The 23,804-nt window shown below is 36.9% G+C and overlaps 2 protein-coding genes across 8 annotated transcripts in view; both read right to left on the bottom strand.

Annotated features, from left to right (window-relative positions):
• LOC143848453 (kinesin-like protein KIN-14B) overlaps positions 1-1,878 on the bottom strand; it is a 55,872-nt gene extending 53,994 nt beyond the window's left edge. The window contains exons 1-3 of one of the 4 annotated variants that reach the window (XM_077357402.1): positions 1,651-1,878; positions 1,612-1,620; positions 990-1,197 (exon numbers count right to left, since the gene is read on the bottom strand). In XM_077357402.1, coding sequence (XP_077213517.1) covers positions 990-1,181 — 192 coding nt within the window. In that variant the 5' untranslated portion in view covers positions 1,182-1,197; positions 1,612-1,620; positions 1,651-1,878. Of the gene's footprint in view, positions 1-989; positions 1,198-1,611 lie in introns of all 4 variants that reach the window. The other 3 variants (XM_077357403.1, XM_077357401.1, XM_077357404.1) reach the window with 3 other exon arrangements.
• Positions 1,879-7,609: 5,731 nt separating this feature from the next.
• On the bottom strand, positions 7,610-17,804 carry LOC143848573 (peptidyl-prolyl cis-trans isomerase CYP40-like). Of its 4 annotated transcripts, none has more exons than XR_013235417.1 (10): positions 17,520-17,802; positions 12,605-13,105; positions 12,071-12,158; positions 11,141-11,193; positions 9,226-9,330; positions 8,463-8,538; positions 8,328-8,365; positions 8,175-8,245; positions 7,964-8,050; positions 7,610-7,850 (listed from the first exon to the last, which is right to left on the bottom strand). XR_013235417.1 is itself a non-coding variant. In XM_077357537.1 (8 exons), exons 1-8 carry the CDS (start codon positions 17,688-17,690, stop codon positions 8,192-8,194), a joined length of 1,086 nt encoding a protein of 361 aa, XP_077213652.1. In that variant the 5' UTR covers positions 17,691-17,804; the 3' UTR covers positions 8,174-8,191. The 4 variants fall into 4 exon arrangements, 1 of the variants encoding a protein (XP_077213652.1); XR_013235418.1 differs by having other exon boundaries at positions 7,933-8,050; XR_013235419.1 differs by lacking the exon at positions 17,520-17,802 and adding an exon at positions 16,914-17,024.
• Positions 17,805-23,804: the final 6,000 nt, after the last annotated feature.

Genomic DNA, 23,804 nt, shown 5'->3' on the forward strand with positions numbered 1-23,804 from the left:
GGCCATCAAAGATGAAGGAATAGCTCTACTTATCCCTCTTAATATGTATTTCTGATCGGGCTGATGTTTGTTTGGTCCCTCTCACACAGTCACAAGCCCGATCCTTGGTATGTTCCCTCATGCCTGGCTTAAAGTAACCTTGCACTGAAGTCATTCAAAGAGATGACAATGGTAGAGTTAAGTGTAGTTACAAGCCTCTTTGGAATTATCTGAGCTATTTAGAGAGATGATGGATTTGCCATTGGACTTCTCTTAATATAAATTGTCTCGCATCCATCAAGAAAGAAATTACAAGGCTGATATACCAGCCAATCATACCAGCTCTTGTAGAGAAGTATGGCATCACATGACCATATTATTAGTTTTAGTACGCCTGATTTTTTCTTTTTCTTTCTTTCATTACTCGCATTCTTGTTTTTAGTTGTCAGGGGCTCTTGTAAAGTTCCTATTTATGGGTGTTAGTTATTGGTTATTGCCTATGTGTCATGTAGTCGGGTTAATAGGGTAGTGACATCGCAATCCTTTGTGCTTGTATTTAAGAAGTTATATCTTAATGAAAAGGAAAAGAATTTGTAACCAAAACAGAAACCTAAGTTTCAGGAGAGTCATGGTTCATCTCAAATTGAACCTCTGGAGGTCTGGTTGCCTCGAATCAACCCTTCACCTCTCTTTTTCTATCTTTTTCATTGTTTATTTGTGTTACGGCCAATTAGGCACGTAACAACAAACCATTTCAAAAAATAAACTTTTGAAAAAAAAAATCTTATCCAACTCTAATACAAAACAATAATTCAACACCAAACTTTGAAACAACAGATATGCTTCATATCATACTATTAGTCGTAACTGAAAAATTAACACATCATCAGATAAAGGAAATGGATCAAAATAAAATGCAAGTAAATAAGATCCACCTCTATCATTCAAAAAATAATAATAATAAGATCCTGCACTGAGACACAATTAGGGACAGAATAAGACGTTCATACCGTGACTTGATCCTTCAATTTCTGAATCTTCGAGGTAAAAAAATGCCTCGAAAGTTCAGAATGAGGCAAAACTGGCGTGGCGGAAATCGAATACCTCCGCATCAAAGGCTGGGGTTTCTGATCGTCTCGCTCAAACGACTTTCTCGGTTCGAATCCTGGAATTTCCCAATTCCATTTCTTCTGCTCTCCCATCTTTTAATCCCCAAACCTATTTAGCCACAAACCCTAAATCTCAGACCTAAATGTAGAAAAACAATAACAGAGCAAAAAATACAGCAATACGAATCGAAATCATACTCTTGTACAAATAGAGAGAGAGAGAGAGAGAGAGAGAGAGAGAGACCACAAACCCTAAATCTTAGATGGAAAAAAACAATAACAGGACGAAAAATACAGCAAAACGAATCAAAATCATAAAAATGGGAATGAAACTAAAATGAGTAATAGATTCTCATACAGATATAGAAAGAGAGAGACTACAAACCCTAAATCTCAGACCTAGATGGAGAAAAACAATAACAGTGGAAAAAATACAGAAAAACGACTCGAAATCATCAAAATCGGAACGATAATAAAATGAGATAACAGATTCTTATACAGAGAGAGAGAGAGAGAGACTAACCAGAGGATCTTTTTTTTTTTTCCTCGCTTCGAGATAGGGTTTTTTTTTTTCCCTTTTGGATCTTACTATTTCTTACCTCTTCTCCCGCCCACTCCTCTCAAATATCCATAGACACGCTATCTATTTTGTGTCACACATGTTTCTCGAAGAAGAAGACACTCATCTCAACTATCTTCCACTCAAAATAAATTAATAAAATCTTTTTTTCACTCCTTTTTTGGCATTTTGGTTTTGCTTTTTGAAGGTAAGAGTGGAATTGTTGTAGTTAAATGCTGTCTTTCACTGCGGTCCCTATGTTTGCTCTTCTAAAAACCAACATAATTATCGTGGGTGTTCGTATCAAGATCGCTTTAAATAGGGAAGTGATATATTTACCCCCTTTTATTCCCTGGGCCACTCCATTTAGTGTGTTTATGAATTATGAGTACTTTTTTTTACAATAGGAGGAGGTGGGCCAAGGATGGTTATATGGGCCTGCATAATTGGATGATCTAAACCATTCATATTTAAATAGGTTGTGCCCCAAAAATCCTCCAATCCACTTGGTAAAGGGAAATGATATCAGCACTGTCATGTTTTGTTATTTGGATTAATGACTGTTACACGTTAGAGAGTTGAAAATATGACAAGAAAATGCTGCTTTTTGAAAATATTCGAATAAATGCCATTTTTTAAAAGAAACGGAATTTAAGGACTGAAATGCCCCTAGCTTACTTTACCCATTCGTTTTACCTATTTAACTCTAACTCTAAAATTTTCCTACTCGAATCAAACGCCGAACAAGTGAAGACGAGTGAAACTCCGCTTATCTCCGGTGAAATCTTCTCGTTTCTCTTGCGAATCCTCCTCGTTTACTCTGAATCTTGGATGGAGAAGAGAAATCCCAAGGCTTCACCTCGTTTTCTCTTACTCACACCGAATCGCGGTAAAAAACTCAGCAATTTCTTTGTTGCATTGATGTTTTCATACTCTATGATTTCTTGCATTTTTTTCTGCATATCTAGGGATATTTGGATCGATTTAATGTGAGTTTGGGATTTTATCTTCATGCTGAATTTGGAGTTTTGCATGGCAAAAGGTGTTATTCGGAGCCAAAAGGTGTTACTCAAAGCCAAAAATGTGTTATTCGAAGTCAAAAAAATTGTCACTCAAATCCAAAAAAACTCTCTTGCATGAACGCAAAATGTTACTAGAAATTATAAGTCTTGGTCGAAGCCAAAAGGTGTTACTCGAAGCTAAAAATGTGTTACTTAAAGCCAAAAAGATGTTACTCAAAGCCCGAAAAAATCTCTTGCTCTAAGGCAAAATGTTACTGGAAATTATAAGTCTTGGTTGAAGCTAGAAAGGTGTTACTCGAAGCCAAAAAAATATTTTGTTCGAATGCAAAATGTTATTGGAAATTATAAGTCTTGGTCGAAGCCAAAAAGGTGTTACTCGAAGCCAAAAAAATATTTTGTTCGAATGCAAAATGTTACTGGAAATCATTTTGTCTTGGTCGAAGCCAAAAATGTGTTATTTGAAGCCAAAAAGGTGTTACTCGAAGCCAAAAAACTATTGCCTGAAAGCATAAAAGTTATTGGAAATCAAAACTCTTGGTCGAAGCCAAAAAAGTGTTACTTGAAGCAAAAAAATGTTACTCGAAGCCGAAAAGATGTTACTCGAAGCCAAAAAGATGTTACTCGAAGCCAAAAAACTTGTCCAAAGGCAAACAACGACTGTAAACTTGTCCAAAGGCAAACAACGACCGTAAACCGAAAAGGCTAGTCGAAGCAAAAAACATGATAATTGAAGCCAAAAGATGCAAAGCCTTATACAAGCAATTTTCGCTATGAGTAACTATTTTTTGCTTCGACTAACTGTTTTTTTGCTATTTTCAACGCTACATACAAATTTTGGGCCATCTACACCAATGTACAACAGGAAAACAATCAAATCCAAGGAAAATTATTTGGAGAAGAGAAAATCTCCGCAAAAAGAAATAGGAAATGAAGATTTTGTATATTTGGATAAGAGAAAACGTTACAAAGAGAATCATATTTTGTACATTTGGAGGAGCAATGAGGATCTGTGGCCGGTGAAATGAAGATTTTCGCCAAAAAAGAATCCTTCAATCACCGGAATAATGAGGATTTCGCCAGAGAAGAACCCTTCCGAGCGTCTCTGTAGAAAGGAGCATCTGAGAACTTGAGAAGAGTAAAATTGTAAAACCTAAAACTAAAAGAGTAAAGTTACTTAAAGGGCATTTTCTTCCTCAAAAATTATTTTTTTAATAAACTAGCATTTTTTAGAGTTTTTTTAAAAGCCAACATTTTCATGACATATTTTGAACTCTCCAGCGCGTAACAATAATTAACCCTTGTTATTTCCACTGTCCTTTTCTTTTATCCTTAAATTGTCTTTTCAGAGCATTTTGGAACTGTAATAACATTTTGACGGCCCTTTTAAATACTAAATGACCAGAAGCTTCTGTAGAAATATCAACACAGCAGTGCTAATATCATTTCCCTTTTTTGGCAGTTAGGTTGTGCCCCAAAGATCTTCTCCATTGGATGATCCTAGCTCTCAGATTTGTGGAGGTTTATATATCATGTTGTCTACAGTACTGTCTACTTTACAAAAAATATAACAGAGATTTAGGGTCATCCTATATGGTAAAAGAACTTGGCTGCGCAGGGACTTCGGAACCTCGAACCTCCTGCGCAACGCACTAAAGTCAAGGCAAACAGGGGGTGTGGCAATATCAATTCCATGGTCTAATATTACTAAAACTCCTTGTTTGATATTTCCACACCCCCTATTTTCCCTTGATGTTAGTGTTGCGCGCGTTGCGAAGCCATGTTTTGTTCATCCTATGGAGAAGACTCTTTGTAGCACGGCCTATTAATTGTGTGGGACCAACAAATGAATGGTTTAGATCAGGGAAATATATATCCTTTTTTCTTACTTGGGACAGCCCCCTCTGATGTAAAAGAGTAGTCATAAATACCCTAGAGGGAACTGACCCGAGTAAGAAAACAGGTGAATATATCACCTCCATTGAGATCATCCAATTATGAGAACCCTATTGTAATCATGGGTACACATGAAAGGCTCCATAAAAATTTAGCACAAGTCATGTCCAAAAAATGATTTGTAGAAAAAATTTCTAATGATATTCGCACTACCATGTTTTGCTAAGGAGACAAATACTTCTTATCTTTTCCTTCTAAATTTGGCAACTATGAACAAAATAATAGTGGGTGAGACCGGTAGACATGATAGGAGAGGCAGCGGAGGAGAGACTTGAGTTGGTGAGAGTGGAGAAAGCCGTAGCAATCCCTAAAAACAGTAAAAAAATCAATACCCACTTAATATGGGCATTTTGTTTCTCCCACTCCCCTTATCTCTCACAACTGAGCCCACAAATATTCAATGGAATGTTTTTCCAAGGTTGCCAAACATAGCCTTAACTTCAAACCTAACTCAAAAATACCTATGCTTTTAAATATAGCAACATATTGGCTGATATGTTGTTACATATCGACACCCTTCTGATATAGATATATGTTGGAAAATTAGATAATGGATCTGATCTATGGTTTATTCGAACCCAAAAAATCTGCAACTTGAAATGAAAAAACTTTTTCTGTTTGGAAACCAGAAATAAAATAGAACTTATCTGTTTGGTTGAAAACCCTCTGGAAATCAAATTGAAAAGAATAAGGTTGAGTCGTGCCACTGGTCACTCTCCTTAAGAATCGTATCCGCCCCCTACTGGTGCAACCGGGATTTGCGAACCGATGCTCCAAAATAAAACAGCCGAAATTGGCCCCAGTTCACATGCACTCGCTGACTGGTCCACTCAGAATCACCAACGGAACTGTGCTCAGAATGAACGGAACGAAGGAGGAAGAAGAACAGAACAGAAAGCCTTGAGTTATAAATTTCAGAATGTGCAAAAACATCTGTGTAATTTATGTGTCCAAATCAATCTGTCTCGTCTCTTTTTATAGATCCGAGGAACCATTACATGGTGACCAAATCCGTTTTAGGTCCAAGGACAAAGCCATCTCATTTGCGAGATTGATAGGCGCAAAAATAATAAGAAGAAGACATCTTAAATGGGGTGCAAAAATAACAACATGAAGACATCTTGAACGCCATTTTATTGATCATGCTTGATCAAAGTGATATCCACCGAACCAATTCATTAATTCATGACTGAGGCAGTAATGGACACCAAAAAAAAAAAAAAAAAAACAAGAAAATGAGCATAATAGTACAAAAGCATCAATGATCAAGGAGGTAAATAATCAAAATCTCTAGCGCAGGTCTAGACACTCCAAAGTGACCGGACCTCGGTCCGGTTTAGACACTCCAAAGTGAGCTCGGTCCACCCCTCCATTCACAGACCTCTGAAAGAAACTATAGCATCTCTGATCAAATCGGACCGAATCTGATCAGTTCTGATCAAACCTAGTTAGACGGACCAATTCAGGCCTATGTTAAAAAGGGAAGTGATACATTCGCCCCCATTTCTTCCCCAGGCCATCCCCTCTAGTGTATTTTTTTTTTTTTTATTATTATTACTTTGAATGGTTCCCCTCTAGTGTATTTATTTTCATGACATATTCCCAAGTAAGGTTTAAATGATCAAGGACCTAGGATCTTCCGATCGAGGTTCTCAACAGTCTTTGGCCAGACATGTAACAGTCAGGTCGAAGGACCAGATCACATCCACATGGCACAAGCAGAGCCCAGAAAATATATGTTGGCCACCATATGTTCAGCATGTTTCTTTCCATGCAAAACAAACATTTCTAAACACAAAAATACAAGCCGATGTAAACAAAGCCAAGGCAATGACGGGGGATTAAGAACAACTGTCCCTTTTTATCTCTTTCGATAACATTTGATCCAGCCGAACCAAGACACCAAGACAAACAACATAAAGCCCATTAAGAGAATTCAACCTATTTTAAAAACATTTAGCTGATATCAATTTTAACAAACCAAATCCTCAATATCAGACTGATAAAACCCTGTAAGAACTCAATCCTTTTTTTAGCAAAAACCCAACTACTATCAGCAACTGTTTGATGACAGAATGGAGGATAACATAGAAAATTCGAAAACTTATGATGAAGAATTAGAGGCGACAATGAAAGAATTAGCCAACACAAAGGAAGAGCTCAACAGAGCTAGAGAAAGTGCCATGCAGTCCTGGTTAGACTCAAAGCCTCTAACTGATGAACTCGAAAAGCTCCAATCAAGCCTAGCCAAAGCCAAAAACCGAGTCTCAATAGCCAACACAGCCATTCACGCACTCGAATCCCAACTCGAGACGACAAATGCAAGCATCAAATCCAAAGAGGAGGAAAAAACAGGCTCTAGGCTTAAAATCGACGAAATAAGTCGGGTTTTGGATCAAAGCGGCGAAGAAATGGTGAGACTTCAAGTAGAAATAGATGAGGAAAAAGTAGCAAGAGCCAATCTTAAACAAGAGCTTAGACTTAAAAGACAGTCTCTACAGACCTTACAGCTCACACACAGAGCAGTGAGAATAGAATCAGAAGCATTTGGAGCATCGGCAGCAGCCGCAGTTCATCACATTAAGCATTATGAAACGGAGAACAAGATGCTTGAACTCTCTAATGAAGAGCACTATGCATTAACTAGAAAAGCTGTTGAGGAGACTGCACTTGCAGAGTGGCGTGTATCGGTTTCAATGGAACAGAGGCAAATAGCTGAGGTGAGCAGAAACGAGGCTTTACGAAGGTTTAACAAACTACACGCACGAAACCCATCAAGGACGGGTATTCAGGTGGATGAGATAGTTGAAGAGGAAGAGAGTATAAAACAGGCAGCAAAAGAAGAGTTAAGACTCAGAGGAGTAGAGGGCAAAACGGTCATTAGAAGTTCAACTTCTCTACCGGATCGTCACATGCAAGCAAAACCAAGTGAGAAATCTCAAGAACAAAAGATGAGAAGATCAAAAAGCAGTAGAAATAAGAAGATGGGCAGGAAAACGAAACAGTCCATTTTACAGAAAATAACAAGTTTCTTTGTACGAAGCACAAGGAGATTTTTCGGAGGATAGCATGTACTGTACTTTACTTTAGCAATTCATGTCAGCCAAACAATTAATACACTGTCCACAGTGAAAATTTCGCAAATATTCAGATCAAAATTGGTTCAAGCATTGGTGCGGGTGTGTATATTGCTCGTGGAATCTGGAATTCTTCTCCCAAATAAAAAACCTGGCAGTTGGAAAAGCCATTAGAAAAATCAAGTTGAGCTATAAACAAGGATCACAAGAAATAGAACTTGAACTTCAAATACATGGACTCTGCTCAAGATAATCAATGCTTGCCATGGAAGAAGCTTGAACCAATCGACGGTAAAAGCTTAGGATAGAGATTGAGAATTTTGACTTGTAAATGCTTTGAATATTTTTTGCCTGTATAACCATCCCAAACAGAATAATAGTTAGTATATACAATGCCATATATCTGAAAGGTTGACATTGGAATAAAGTTTATAACCAACAAAATTCTAATATTTAGAAAAGGCTTCCTGCATACCCATAGTACTTCAATGCTTATTTGAACATTTTGGAATAAGCTTTTTTCTCCAGCTCACGTCTATCGGTAATCTGTAACCCATTTTGAGATTTCATAACAATGTCTAAAATTACCAGAGCCCTAAAAGTTTTGCTTTATGTCAAGAACACTGACCTTCTTCTTTGCAGCAGCAAGCTCCTTTTTAATCCCTCCTGAAATGCCACAAATTAAGACAATTACAGATATTAACATTTTAGAATCTGCCTACCCATAACAAAAGCATGTGGAAGCAAATTGGAACCCACAGACCATCGTTTGGCTCTAACTCTAATGCTTTCCTGAAGCTTTCAACTGCAGCATCTACATCATTAAGCGCCATGTACGCCTGACAGATTAGAAAGAGAAATATTAGCATCCTAAACAGTAATTAGTGTATCATTTTACGAACTTATATACAATAAACTTTTGAGAAAATTATATACAGGAAATTAGGTTTAACAAAGGACTTTTTCCACACATAATCACACACAGAGGACATGCCATAAAGTTCTTCAGCAGAGACATTGCAAGATATTTGGGGCTTTTATGACCAGTTGCACATCTGCTCTGTACGTTGAAACTAGGACTCCCATTTTGAAACTTCTCGAGCAGTTCAGCAGACTACCAGTCCAGCGTGACAATGATATAAAGATTTCTATTGTAAGATATATTAAATTTTGTCACTCTTCATCAGTTTTTTTTATTGCCATATTGGTCGATTCATTTAGTCAAAATGTAATTTCTTGTTCGTCGACATGACGAGACCTATATTTTGGTGCGTTTTTCTTTTCTTTTGCATTATTCATGACCTTCGTGGTAGCAGCATGATTAATCACAAGAAGAAAGAATTTCCCATTCTGATGATCAGTCGTAGAACAAACATCGGATTATTTCTAACGTTTTAGGGTGTAAATATCTAAGCAATTACTTTAAAAAAAGAAGAAGATTGACAAGCCACTAACTCATCCAACGTCCATAAACCATAAACATGAAATAAGGTAACAAAATCCCCATCTAAGTAGACGATACTAACCTGACCTTGACGAAACAACGCTTTCACATTCCCCTCTCCCTCACGCATTGCAAAGTCCGTGTCCAACAATGCGCCGTTTAAATCTCCTAGTTTCAACTTACAGGCCTAAGCATATGACGCGTATTAGAGAAACAGGATAAAACCATCATTAAACAGAGGCCAAGATCATATAAATCCAACCAACTGCCAGTTGATAAAGTCTAAATGAGAAAAATATAAGAAAAAAGTATTATACTAAAGATGCATCCAGCAGTCTGCATTCAAAGATACAAATAAATTCGATAAAACAAACGCACGCTAAAAACATTCAAGAAACTTCTTAGCCATTTGTTAATTTCTATAGCAGATTCAGGATATTTGAGAAATGTTTCTACTTTCTAGGCATGTATGGAGCAACTGGTAAATTTTGGAGACTCTATTGCCCAATATGTTACTTACTCACTGAAATATCCTTAGAAACTACACAATGCGAAAATTAATTAAACTCCAATTTGAACTGAGTGATTGAAGAAGGAAAAATTAATAAGATAGAGAACACATTAAAGCAAATGAAACTTTTAAAGTTTAAGCTAGTGTTTCAAAACTCAGACTCGATGAGAACTGGACCATAATATTAAAAGAGAGTTAAATCAGGCGAGTCAGTGACTGACATGGTCAATTTTTCATTAACTCGAGTGAGTTTAAGGAGTTTTAATTGACTTGGCAAGGCAATATTCAGACTCAGACAAGAACTCGGTCAAAGGTAAAAATGCGGTGTTAAAAACAATGGGCCATGCAGGCTAGGGATGTCCTTTACTAAATTTTGGTGGGCCATGATTGAGCTCAGACATAAAGGCAACAAGTCAATGACATGATTAGTCTGAGAAGGGAAACTGATAAATTTTGTCACACAAGTATAAGTCAGCACCAACCAAGCACACTAACATCTCTAGATTTTTGGAAACGGTAGAGGGATCTATAGTTTCTAGGAAACTGATGAGCAATATCTGAATTGAATCTGACAGCGAGGACAGCCATGGCCCAAAGGAACAAGGACAAATGGTTGGTGACACATCAATTAAGCGGATTTAATTTTAAACTCCTCAATTCGTTGACAGGTATATCTTGTTGCTACTTTTCCAAAACATTTCTTATAGATTAGAAATTAAAATAATTGATAAAAAAACTGGAGTGTACATAACTTTCTCTTTTATACCCATTGTATCCCCTCCCTTCACCGGTCATATATTGTTTAGAGGAAGAGGGATGTTGGCAATGGGCCACGACCAGTTTGGTGATTATCTAGTGGAGTGCAAAACGTGTTGACGGCCAATGAGAGAAGGGAGACATAAACCCGCCCTCCCCCTGATGAGGACTGGGTCCCGACCAAATATTAGCAAAAAGGATTGAAGTTTTTTTTTGTTTTGAATAATGAAATCTGTAACTCATTGGCCGGCCACCGATCATGGTGGAAGGCGACATCTCATGAAATCTGCAACTATCAGGGTGACACAGCCATTGGATAAAGTTCTTGGAATCTTCTTTGACGATCTGAGGCTCAAATAGAAGGTTAGCCCACAATTAAAAAAAAAGGGCAGGGGTTTAGGGAATTCTAAGGAGAGATTTTAGAGAGGGAGAGGCGGGATGTGATTTGATAAGCCCAACTTTTCTTTTTCTACAAATTTTAAAATAAATAAACCATTAAAGCTAATTTCCTACGATATTTTCATTAGTTTTCTGAATTTTATCTCTTTTTTTTCACAATTGATTAGCATGCACAAATCGGGCAATTTTGTCAGATTTACTCCAGGAAATCAATCGGCTCAGTTGGACATTTGGATGATTTCATACTTAATTTTGATTTTTGAAATAATAGTGCAGGACATATTTAATACTAAGAGTTTCTCATCCACCAAATGGTTAATGGAAAGCTTACAGAACTATTTGTAAATATCTGTGACTTTGTCTTCCTCAAATAAGTGCTCCTCTCTGCACAATCACAGAAACGGAAATCAGGCAAGCGTGCAATGGTATACAGACTAGTCAAAAGAAATTATTAACACGAGCAGTAGATTTTTTTTTTAATTATTAACACAAGAGCAGTAAAAATGAAGGGAAAGTTGAAGAGAAAGTCCTATAAGACAGCTGTAAGGCCAGCCATGCTATACGGCTCAGAATGTTGGGCCACTAAGAAGCAACATGTGCATAAGATGAGTGCAGCGGAGATGCGAATGCTTAGATGGATATGCGGCTACACAAGGTTAGATAGAATTAAAAATGAAGACATTCATAAAAAGATGTGTGTGTGTGCGTGGGGGGGGGGGGGGGGGGGGGGGCACCAATTGAGGAGAAGATGAGAGAGCATCGCTTAAGATAGTTTGGACATAATCGAACGTAGGCCTTTGGATGCTATGGTGAGAAGAGGTGACTCATGCCAAATTGATGGAGTAAAAAGGGGTAGGGCAGACCAAAAACAACTCGGGTAGAAACAGTGAGGAAAGCCTTGATAGCTAGGAACATAATAAAGAACATGACCTTATATAGGATACAATGGAAGAAAATGATCCACGTAGAAGAACCCAACGAGAGCCGGGATTAGAGCCGTGTAGATTCCTTTCACCTTCTTCATGAAATTTTTCTAAAGGATTCATTTAGCAGACCCCAACTAGTTTGGGACAAAGGCTTTGTTGAGTTGAGTTGAGTTGAGATTAACACAAGAGCAGTAGAATATAATCATTCACAAGAGCATAGCCGACCCCAACTAGTTTGGGACAAAGGCTTAGTTGAATTGAGTAAGACAAGAGCGGTAGAATATAACCATTAAAAAAAAAAGAACAGCAGAATATAAAGAGACTAAACGGTTCACCTTCATCGATCTCCTCCTTCTCCCAGCAAATATCCAAGTAACGCAAAGCCTTCCGGTACTTCCTAAGGGCCATCTTGTAATCTTGTTTCTGTATTCAGCAACAGCTCAGAAAAAGTTGTATAAGTATAATATAATGGCCAGTGAAAGCAAATAGGTAAACACAGATACATAATCCAAAAAGAGAAGTATTTGTGGCAAGAAATGGTTCATGCGATGGTAAAAATGGGACAATTGGAAAGATTTGCTATTTTTTTTTTTAAAAAAATAGCCTTCTGTGTTGAAAAAAAGGACTATCCAGATTTGCTACTCTAATCAAATATTTTGATTACGGTAGAAGGTAGGATTGCACATCGTAAAAGTTCAAATTGAACAAATTCTTGCAGCACAAAAATGGAACACAATGGTGCTTAACTCAATCAGAGCAAATCGATTTGTTTTGAGAAAAATTATAAAAGAAACAACAATACCGACAATAAGAACGATTATTGCTAAACAGAATCATATGAATCAGAATCACGAATTTATAGGTCTCACCTTGAAGTGTTCATTACCAATTTTTTTTGCAGACTCTACTGCATCTATCCACCAAGAAATCTCAGATGGCTTCTCATCAAGGTCAGGAGGCCAATCAGGATACACATCACCATCTTTGAAAAAATTTGAAATGCCATCATTCCCCCCTTCAGGAATCTCTCCACAATCTGCGATCACAACATCAACAGTGGGACAATCCCCTTCACCCAAGGGAGCATGCTCGATGGAACGAACCACTCCCATGCCTTTAATTACTCTCCCAAATACTACATGTTTCCCATCTAGATGAGGTGTCCGAGTTGTGGTAATAAAGAATTGAGACCCATTTGTGTCGGTGCCAGAATTAGCCATTGACAACATTCCTTTCCTTTCATGTTTCAGTTCAAAATTCTCATCCTCAAATTTCAAACCATAGATGGATTCTCCCCCTGTGCCATTTCTAGCAGATATATCTCCACCTTGTAACATAAAACCTTTGACGATGCGATGAAAACATACACCCTGTAATGAATGTTTAGTGACTATTAGTAAAGTAAACTCAACAATGCTAGCTTAAAACAAGTATTTCTAGATCTTAAGAGTCAGACTTCATATTTTGCTTTTGTAAGAGGTTATGGTCAATGTTTTAAATTTCGGCCGAAATACCGAAATTTTGGATTTCAGTGGGGGCCGAAACCAAAGTCCCAAGAACCCGAAATTTCGGAAATATCCCAAATTTCGGCCGAAATTTCAGATATGTCGAAAATTTCGGCCAAAATTTGGGAATTTTTTTTCACAAATTTACTATTTTTCCGAAAGTTACCGAAATTTCGAAAAAAAAATGTAATTCCTTTTTTTTTCCGAATTTCGGCTGAAATTTCGGAATTTTGGCTGAAACCGAACCGATTCCGAATTTAAAACCTTGGTTAAGAATTAAGATACTGTAGGATCACACCCAATTTGAAACCATAAACTAAAATAGATCATATCCATTTGCGGATCAGGTAAGTTCCTATAATACATGTAGATTCTGTCGAATTTAACACAGAAAAGCCAGTTATTCACCACCAATTGCAACTTGCGAGAGAGAAAGTGGGAAGCAAGTGCAAGACTAAGTGATGCGGGAAGCGAAAGTGGGAAGCGAGGGGCTCAAAAAAGAGAAAATGCGGGAAGTGAAAAAGCACTAAAGAAAGTAAAAAAAAAGTGTTGGAAGCGTCATTGAAATTCAACATGAAATATGTAAGGAGCCTCGTTGGGATTTTGAAGCCAACAAGAAGTACAAAAAAAGAGTAGGATTGTAATAGGTTAGGGAGGAAGGGTTAATATAGGTAACTTTTTTTTTTGAAATGGCTTAATATAGGTAAGGATTACAAGTGGAAAATAAGACTTAGTGACTAATTAGAATTATAAATTTTAGAAATTTACATTTTCAAGAAAAGATTCACAGAATTTTATTTGAAACTTCAGATGAATTTTCAAGTTTTAAATGCACTATTTTTTTAAATATGCCCCTTCAGACTTACCAAAATGAGAATATTCTTTTTGCCAAGACATAATCACCTAAATAGAAAGCATACTCTTAATTAACAGGAAACGCGTAGGAAGTCTGGGAAGCACGCTTCCCTTAAATTTGGGAAGCGGGAAGAACTTGGCTTCCGAAAGTTTCCGATGAAGTGAGCTTCCTATCAAACAAGTAAGTTTTTTATAACAATGAAAAAACATACATTTTGAAGGTAAAAGATGGGGAGTGGAATTGAGGTTAAAATTTTTGTGATTCGACTCAGTTGTGACTCGTCAAAAATGATTGTGAATGGGAAATGAAGATGATAAGGAAGAAGGCGAAAGAACAAACCTTTTAAGTTTTATGAGATATCGGAATCATGCAGAACTTCCTAGAAACAGGGATGTTCCATATATAATGAAAGACTTAAAAAGGCAATTGTCTATATTCAATGGGAAATTCACTACAAATCATAGGCCTAGGCAATGTTTTGAAAATCAAAATCGAATCGTAAATCGTAATATGCGTCGAATTGCATCGGATAGTAAATGTAAGATTCATTCAGATATATATGTATGTATTAATGTGTGTGTGCATATAATATAAACAAATAAGAGAATGCTAAAACAGCTAAGTATTCATTTTTCATCTAAATCTATTAATTTAATTAATAACTACAATGATTAGCTATCACTATTATAATACGAATTGTTTGCTAACTAACTTGCCACATACTATTCATCTATTTCCCATCCAAACCCATACATATTGGATAATAATCTTAAAAATAATTGTTAGAATATGTAAGATTCGCCGTTGGATCGGGTTGATATAAACCATTGGATCGTCATGGTGGTGGATCAGGCAAGTTGATTCAATGAGGCAACCTAGCTAGATTAGGCAGTTAGAATAAATTAGTGATTATGCTAGATTAGCATATTATGCTTTTATCCCTGTCCATGTTTATCACAATATCTTTCTATGCATCTCTATACTTCCCTTTTTTTCTCTCTTTTATTGCTCGATCCATTTCAGTTGAGGTACTTCTTCGAGGTGTGTGCCTGAAATTGATTGCTCTACTCACCTGAGGCCCATTCTTGCCCATTTAGGCTCATTCTTGCCCATTTCGGCATTAGTCATTTGTGACTCATTTCTTGCCCATCCCGGCATTGGTCCATAGTGACCCATTACTACTCGCCCATCGAGGCTCGAGTTTTGTCTAGCCCATTGAGGCTATGATTTCTTCTGATTCATCTCTTTGCAACACATCAACAAGCGGCGTCTTCTTCGGCAATATATATTCAGCAACAACATCATGCGATATTCATCATCAAATTTTGGCAATGCACTTCAAATCAAATGATGCTATTTTCTAACCAATAATTTTAGTGGAAAGTTCTATTTTCATATTAGAGAATTTTATTGTAATCAAACGTATGTCGATTTTTCAATCCACATACATTTGAGGTGGGCATGTTAGAATATGTAAGATTCACTGTTGGATCGGGTTGATATGAACCATTGGATCGTCATGGTGGTGGATTAGGCTAGTTGATTCAATGAGGCAACCTAACTAGATTAGATGGTTAGAATAAATTAGTGATTAGGCTAGATTAGCATATTCTACTTTTATCCCTTTCCATGTTTATCGCAATATCTTTCTATGTTTATCATGTAAGTGCTCTATATAAACACCGTTTATTCTCTTTGCAATTCACCAAGAATTAGTGAAATCTCATAACTTGTCAATAATGGAGACAGGATCATGTCAATTCTCAATGTCTTAAACATCAAATGACAAATATCAATGATAAAAAAATGGTAAGTCATCGATGTTGTCTTCATAATAGTGGTCTCCCCCCTTGATGTATGTAATGCCCTCAAGCACATGCACTGTGCTTGAATGGTTCAAACTAGTTTGATTCGTTTGAACTCATCCTCCTCTGTCTTTTTCCTTCTCACTGGGTTTTCAAAGGTTTCTTCGAATGCAGAAGGAAAATGGGGTATTTCGAATAAAAGTTCTATTTTCTTTTATACAAAACTTAATTAGAAAAAATCGCAAAAATATTATGAATGGTACGATTTACGATAGAATTGTAAGATTCAATCCAAAATTGGAAGATTAATGCAAATTAAAATTCAATTAAGAGATTCAAATCGAAAACCCCAACATTAGATTTGAATCGTAAATCGTAAAATTTACAAAACAATGGGACTAGGATCATCCAATGGGGAAGACTTTTGGGGTCTAGCTCATCCAGAGTGGGAAGCAATTTTTGAACAATCGGGATCATCTTGTGCGTGGCCCTACCTGTAACTTTACTCACCCATATCATTATTTTAAATAATGCAAATTAAAAGCCATTTTATTCTTCAAAATAAATAGAAAATTAAAGGAGATCTTATCTAGAAGAATAAGAGATTTTGGGTATTGGAATACATGATTATAATGCCAAACATTCCTTCTATATTTGGTTTTCCTATGAATTTCATGTTAAGTATTATAAACTACATTCAATCAAATGACTTCCAATAAATTATGCCTGATCTACTACTCACTATAGGATGCCTGATCTATACTACTCGCTATAGGATATCCCAAATGGAGCTATAATGGCTAGTTTGCAAACGGATATTCCTCAAAAATAAATGGCAACATATTAACATGTGATTGCTTGAAGTTAAAACCAACCTTGAGTTATTTCCTAATAACATGTGATAGCAAAAGGGCTTCCTACATTTTCGGAAAAACATAAGAAAGCTCCCTACAAATTAAAAATAAATATCCAAAAGGGTTTCTCCTAAATTTTAGAAAAAGCAAGGAGATACCTATTTTGTCTGTGTATTTCCAAAGATATTCCAAAGAGAAAAAAAAATTAGAGAAGAGAAAAGGCGTCCCAAGGTCAACAACTAACAAAAGCAGCATCCTATTTGGAACTAATCATTCGAGCCCAAAAGACCCAAATAGCCCTGCTTTTATAGAAAACCAGAGGATAACCTAATGTAAACTAGTGATATTTCAAAATACAAAGGGCATTACCGTCTTTTTCGCATAATCAAAAGCATGAGTAAAGCCGAATCGAATCCAATCAATATAGAAAAGAAGAAACAAATAGAAACCCATTCCAAAAAAAAACCCAATAAAAATTTCCAGTTTTCAGCTTTATCCCCACACCAAAAACAAATTAAGAAACAAACCCATTTCAAGAACCAGCTCTATTTCTTATGTCTTTTAGCTTTCTCCCCAAAACCCATAAAAACAGATTATAACACAGACCCATTTCAAGAACCCACTCTATTTTTTCTGTCTTTCAGCTTTCTCCCCAACAAAAAAACAGATTCTGGGACAGACCCATTTCAAGAACCCACTCCTTTTTTTGTCCTCAAACAAAAAACCAATAGAGAGAGAGAGAGAGAAGATAATAAATTTGTAACCTTGTAATGAAGAGGAACTCCAGTATTTGGTCCAATCCCTTTCTCTCCAGTACAAAGAGCCCTAAAATTCTCTGCAGTTTTGGGCACAACATCCTTATAAAGCTCTATCACTATCCTACCTTCAAGCTCTCCTCCAATACTAATATCCAAAAAACACCTAGGGTTTCCCATCTCTCTCTCTTCAAACTTGAGAAAAACTCAGAGAGGGAAAAAAAAAAACCCTAGTATTCAAATCAAATGGTAGTATTTATGAGGGGTGATTGCTAACTTACGCTGTCTGTATGTATTGTTTTTCTCTGGGAATAATAAGATCTGTTGCTTCTGTTTCTCTCATTATTTGTGGGGCCCAGTTTTTATGATCTAACTACTAAATCGTCGGCCATGATGTGGGTCCTACAAATTTGTACGGTTGGGATTGTTATGGTGACGTGGATGGGCCCGGCATTTCACAATTAACGTGGGTTTGTTTTTTTTTTTTTTGGGTACTTGGTTCTTGATGTTTATAAGTTTTGTTTTTTTGGTGTTTGGTTGCCAACTGGCACAGATGTAATGAAAGGTTTTGGATTTGGGAGATGATATTTTCAGCCCAATGTAGGATTATGCGCCCCACTGTTAATGTGTATTGTTGGCTTTTTTACGTCAAATCAATTAAAAGTGGGGCGCATAATCCTATAGCAGGGGTGAAAAACATTGCCCTTTGGATAGATTATCTCTCTTCTGTTGGGTACTATGTAGTTGACCATTTAAGAGTAGCTTTTTGTTTTTGTCGGGAGCGTTTTTAGGAAGTGGATACCAGAGTGGAGAACTCATCTCATGGCATTTTTGCCGTTTGGTGGCTCGCGGGAGCTCCTGAAAATGTGGTTCGCCCTATTTTTCATTCGTACTCTCGGTGGATGATTGCAAACTAGGGGTGCAACTCGGGTCAGGTTGGATCGGGTTGAGCCCAGCTCTAACCCAACCTGAGATAGCATTCTGTCAACCCTAGCCCAATCCGCTTCCAAATCGGGTCGGGTTGGGTTCGGGTTCATCTTGGCCAAATAGAAAAAACAAGTAAAAAACATAACGCTAAGTAAATCATGATAAAATCAGAGGATGGTGGTCGGGATGGGTTGCCAAGGCCTCAACCTTAACCCAACCCAAATTTAAATCGGGTTGGTGTTTCCCAACCCAACCCAAACCAAAATTGTGCTGAACCCGTCAGGTTCGGGTTGAGCCTGACCCAAGTTGCACCCCTAAATGCAAACTATGGGTTTCACGCGGGGCATATATGTGCAATCGACTCACCAGATTGGTACTGTGTCAAACAATAGTTAGCAAAACGTGATTAGGCAAAAAAACAGCACATGAAAAAATCGGGTATTAGTTAAAAAAATATAGTAAAAAATGGAAACATAAAAAAAAAGGGAGATGATATTTTCAAACCAACCACCAACCACCCCCGTGCTCCCCGCATTACGTGCACACCCCCTTTATAACTCGATTTGACGTGAAAAGTGGGCAACTTTATGTCAAATCACATTATTAGTGGGTGTGCAAGTCCTGCGGGGGTGAAAATATCATCACCCAAAAAAAATGCATTTAAATTGAAATTTACAAAATACCGTGGGGTAAAGTTGAAAAGTTGGCAAAAAACATGTTTAAAATGTTTTCCTCAGTTATTTTACCATAAAAGTTTTAAACGGAGTATTAATCCAGAAACAATTAAATCGCGTTTTTTCAAACAAAGAAAGAATCGTTGTTTAAAAAGGCATTTTGCCAAATATGGTGTGGGCATGTGAGTTTTTATATGTGTAGGCATGTGAAGTCCAGTATTTTCCGAAAAGTACAGTGGGGCCCACTTCATATGATGATCCAAACCGTCCATTTGTTGGGCCACAATGTAAATATTATCTATTGTATAGATCATCTCCATAGGATGATTCTAACCCTCTGATCTATAGAGCAGACCCACCACATATCAGTGTTACTATCATCCTATGGAAATGATCTATAGGGTAGATCCTATTTGCGCTGTGTCGCCACAAAGAAACGGTTTGGATCATTCTTTGAAGTGGGCTCCACTGTACTTTTTAAAAAATATTGGAATCCATGTGCACACACCATTTATAATCTCTTCAATGGGTAAAATGAGACGCAAGATTCAACAATTTTGATTTTCTAGTTTTTAAATGATGGACGAATGTGAGTGCGCGTTTAGTTAAAAATAATTGCATTTTAAACCACATTATTGGGTAATCTAAAGTCATTCATTTTGTCTTCGGGTCATTTCCCTTTCACTTTTTGCTTGTCATAGACCACCATGTGCCTCTATGGATAGCACCATAATCGGTCCTTATTTGTAAATTAGATTATTTTAAGTTATTCTCTTTTGCTTGTCATAGACCAATAACCCACCTTGGAAGTCATTAAGGAAGATAGAGGTATGGTGTTTGCACTTACATGCAAGTATTTAGAAAAAATATATAGTAAGGTACTTATTATTATTATTATTGAAATTGTGGATTATATTTAATAAGGGAGGAGATAATCGAAAAACTCTAAAGCCGCTCTACCCACTCATGCACGAGCAAGGGGATCCGCCTCTCCATTTGTTGACCTCTTTACATGATTAAAACAGACTAATGACCCTCGATCCAGTCCAAAATCTCATCTAGGAAAATCTCCGAGGATTTGGAGATCGACCTTCCAAGCATTTGATGGCATTTAGAATCTTCTCCACTATGAGATTGTCTAAATACCTTCACGACATCAATCTTATACGCCGGAGGATAGCCCTTACTTTTGCCTCAAATAATAAAAAGCGCACTTATTAATTGATGATCCGAACCATTCGTTTGTTGAGCTCCTCCTTAATTAGGAAGTGCCCAGAAAATCATCTCCATAGAATGATCCTAACTCTCGGATATGTAGAGGCTCTATAATTTGTCGTCCTCGGAGTGTTAAGATCATCCTATTTAAAAATATATATATACAGTGGGGCCCATATTATTTGATTATCCAGACCAATCATTTGTTCGGCGGACTTAAAAGGGTTGTGCCTAAAAAATCATTCCCATAGAATGATCCTAACCTTCAAATCTATAGATGTTCTACAATATGTCATCCCTCTTTAGATCGGAGGTTCTACCTATGGCGTAGTGCAATACAAAATCGAGTTTTCTTAACGTGAGTGGTGATAGTTCAAAATGATCTTTCCATGTTGTTAGTCTAATTAAAGACCTCCTCGGATTGCAAACATAGATTTGCTAGGGAATTTCACGGAAAGGCATTTCGCGGCTGACTTTTGCATGAGAGAACAGCCACCTCAGATGAATTAAATGAATAAGACAGAATCTACTCTAAAATGAGCAGGTGTGGCTGTTCTCTCATGAAAAAGTCAGCCGTGAGACGCCTTTTCGTGAAATTCCCAGCAAATCCCAACTATGTCATTTCTAAAACTATTAGGGCCCGTTTGGATACCGTCCATTTTGTATTTGGATTTGGAATTGAGTTTTGAATATAAATTGAATAGATCCGGCAGCTCATTTAGAGGGAGACAGAGAGGGAAGGGGATACTTCCTAGTGGAGGGGAGAGGTTGAGGAGCAAAGAGGGTGAAGGAAACTCCCAGATCTATGGATTTCTAATTTCTTATTTCCACAGTAAACTTAGAAATCTGATTTTTTTTCACTGTCAACTGCTGAATTAGAAATCCAAGAATTTGATCCGATCCAAATTACAATGCAAAAAGGTCAGCACATGTGAGAAATCCAAATCAAAATCTTCTCGGCATCCAAACGGGCCCATACTGTATTTAATTATTTCCAGGAGAAAGCCCTCTTAACCCTAATTGGTATATGTGTAAGCTTTTGTGTTCCCCACGTGAAACGAGGCCTCTGAGCCCTTATTTGTATGTCGCCTACCTAACAGCGTCACTTCATATTTAATTATAAACCATGTGCATATAAAATCATATTCAAAGAAGCATCTTTAGTGAAGGAAATTTTGTTGCGGACAGCTAGGCCGATCATGGTTGTGATACCAACATTAATCCAATTTATCGGGGTTGAACTACTCTCCCAAAAAACTCTAGAGGAGCTTATTTGATACCACCAATTATGTATTCCTTATATTCACACTACCTAACTAACAAAATTGTTTGTTTCTCTGTGAAGGGGTTCTTAATCTTCCTCTTCAATCTTGATGGGTTGTCAATGTTCTATGTCCTCCTCTTGTAACTATTTTTTCTTATCAATAAAATTTGGGAAGTGATATTTACGCCCCTTTTCATCACCAGGGACACCTGGTGCCAGTATACCAATGACTAAAGGGGGCCTAATGTACTTGATGTCAGAAGAATCTAGTGGCCTTGATTGCCATGTACACTGGCGCTGGGTGTCCCTGGTGATGAAAAGGGGCATAAATATCACTTCCCTAAAATTTTAAGGTGCCACTTCAGGTTCCAATGAAGAAGTATCCAATGAAGCTCTAAGGTAATGGCATGATAATTTATTTTTAAACATTAGGTGATGGCATAGTAAGGGCCTATTTCGGTCCTTATTTGCAAATATGATTCATTAAGGCGACGTTGGAAGCTATTATTAGCTAACATAAATATAAAATTATTTATGACCATTATTTGCATATAAAATCATATGTGAATCCGACTCGAGGGATATATCATATTATACACAAACAACTTTTAGGAGTATCTAAAAAGGCCTTAACTCTTTGCGGCGACCAGCCGTGGCCGTGCCGTGGATACCATCAAAATTAGTTCTTATGTGCAAATAAGGTTATTTTAAAGGGAAGTGATATGTTCTCCCCCTTTTCTTCCTAGAGCCAATCCCCTCTAGTGCATTTATGACTCCGCCTGGCCCGGGGAACAAGAGGGGGTGAATGTATCATTTCCCTATTCTAAATTAATCTTATTTTCAAAGGGGATATTAAGATCACTTTGGAAGCAATTAACAAAGATATAAACTAATATAATCAATTATCTGCAAATAATATTATATGCAAGTAAGAGAACAAGCATATAATATTATATGCAGATAACTTTTAGAGGTATCCAAAGTGGGCCTTGGAATTTTTTTTGTAGGTCACGAGAAGTTGATATGGAAGGAGCCAATTGAATATATTAATGGAATAGATTAAGTGTTATGTGTTAGGTTGCTACCAACCAAATTAATAAAATGGGATTTGGTAGGCAATTTCATGGAAAGCCATTTCACGGCTCAGGAGCGAAGCTTTAAATTTGGGTTTTAATTTCGATTCCGGCCGCCCCAGAAATGGAAATGTTTTGGTTTCAGTGGAAATTTTTGTGGAAATCCTATAAAATGAAGGAAACGTATGTTTTAATGATAGAATTTAAAGATGAAACTTGAAGAAAGACTAGAATAACCATAAATACGGAGTTAAAAATCATTATATAAGCAAGATGCCGTAATGGTTTCTAAATCACATGCATTGTCGCATGTCAAAAATAGCACCTGCCAAATAAATTTCACATGCAATTCATATAAATATTTATAAATAATGCACGCACCACATTTTGTATTCACTTCGTATAAATATAATTATGTAATACATACTAATATAGTACACTTTTGATTTTGGTTTAACCATTTTCAGTTTCAGTTGGAAACATTTATGTCATTTCGTGTCAGTTTCATGCTCACGAGAGAACAGCCACCTTAGATGAGTTAAATGAATAAGACAAAATCTGCTAAAAAGTGAGAACACAGTAGCTAGCTCTTCTCTCACCTGTAAAACTGAGCAGGGAAATGTCTTTCTTCGAAATGGCCTAACAAACAATATTTCTTTTGGGAACCTTGATATTGAGTTATTGACTTTATCAATCTACATTACCTACTAGAAGCAGCATGATTGGACAATTGGACCTTTGTTCTCTGGCTCGATGGTGATTTGAGCATAGCCTAAAGATTGCTTTGATCAGACAATCTTAACCATCCAATATGATTGGTTCGTAGATGGACGACTTTGATCACGAAGGCATATTTTTATCTTTAGGGGGTTGTTTAATTGTAGGAAGGATTGTCTTGGATAAGATTTATTTCAAGATGAGAGTTATCCATTTTTGCCACAATTGTCCATGATAAGATCAATTGCACAAAATAACCCTTTATCTTTACAGAAAGAGGATAAGTGCTATTCTTCCCAAAAATGGAATTTTACCTATCCTTTATATCCCTTGATCAATTAGGTGTTTTAATGGGGTTTTTAAGGCAATTGGAGCCTCTTGTATCTGCTTGAGAACTTCCTAGTTCTCTGCCCTGCCAGGACCC

This window comes from Tasmannia lanceolata, unplaced genomic scaffold, assembly GCF_043159265.1.
Source record: "Tasmannia lanceolata isolate RefF3 unplaced genomic scaffold, GAP_Taslan_0.1 ptg000016l, whole genome shotgun sequence".
Lineage (NCBI taxonomy): Eukaryota > Viridiplantae > Streptophyta > Magnoliopsida > Canellales > Winteraceae > Tasmannia > Tasmannia lanceolata.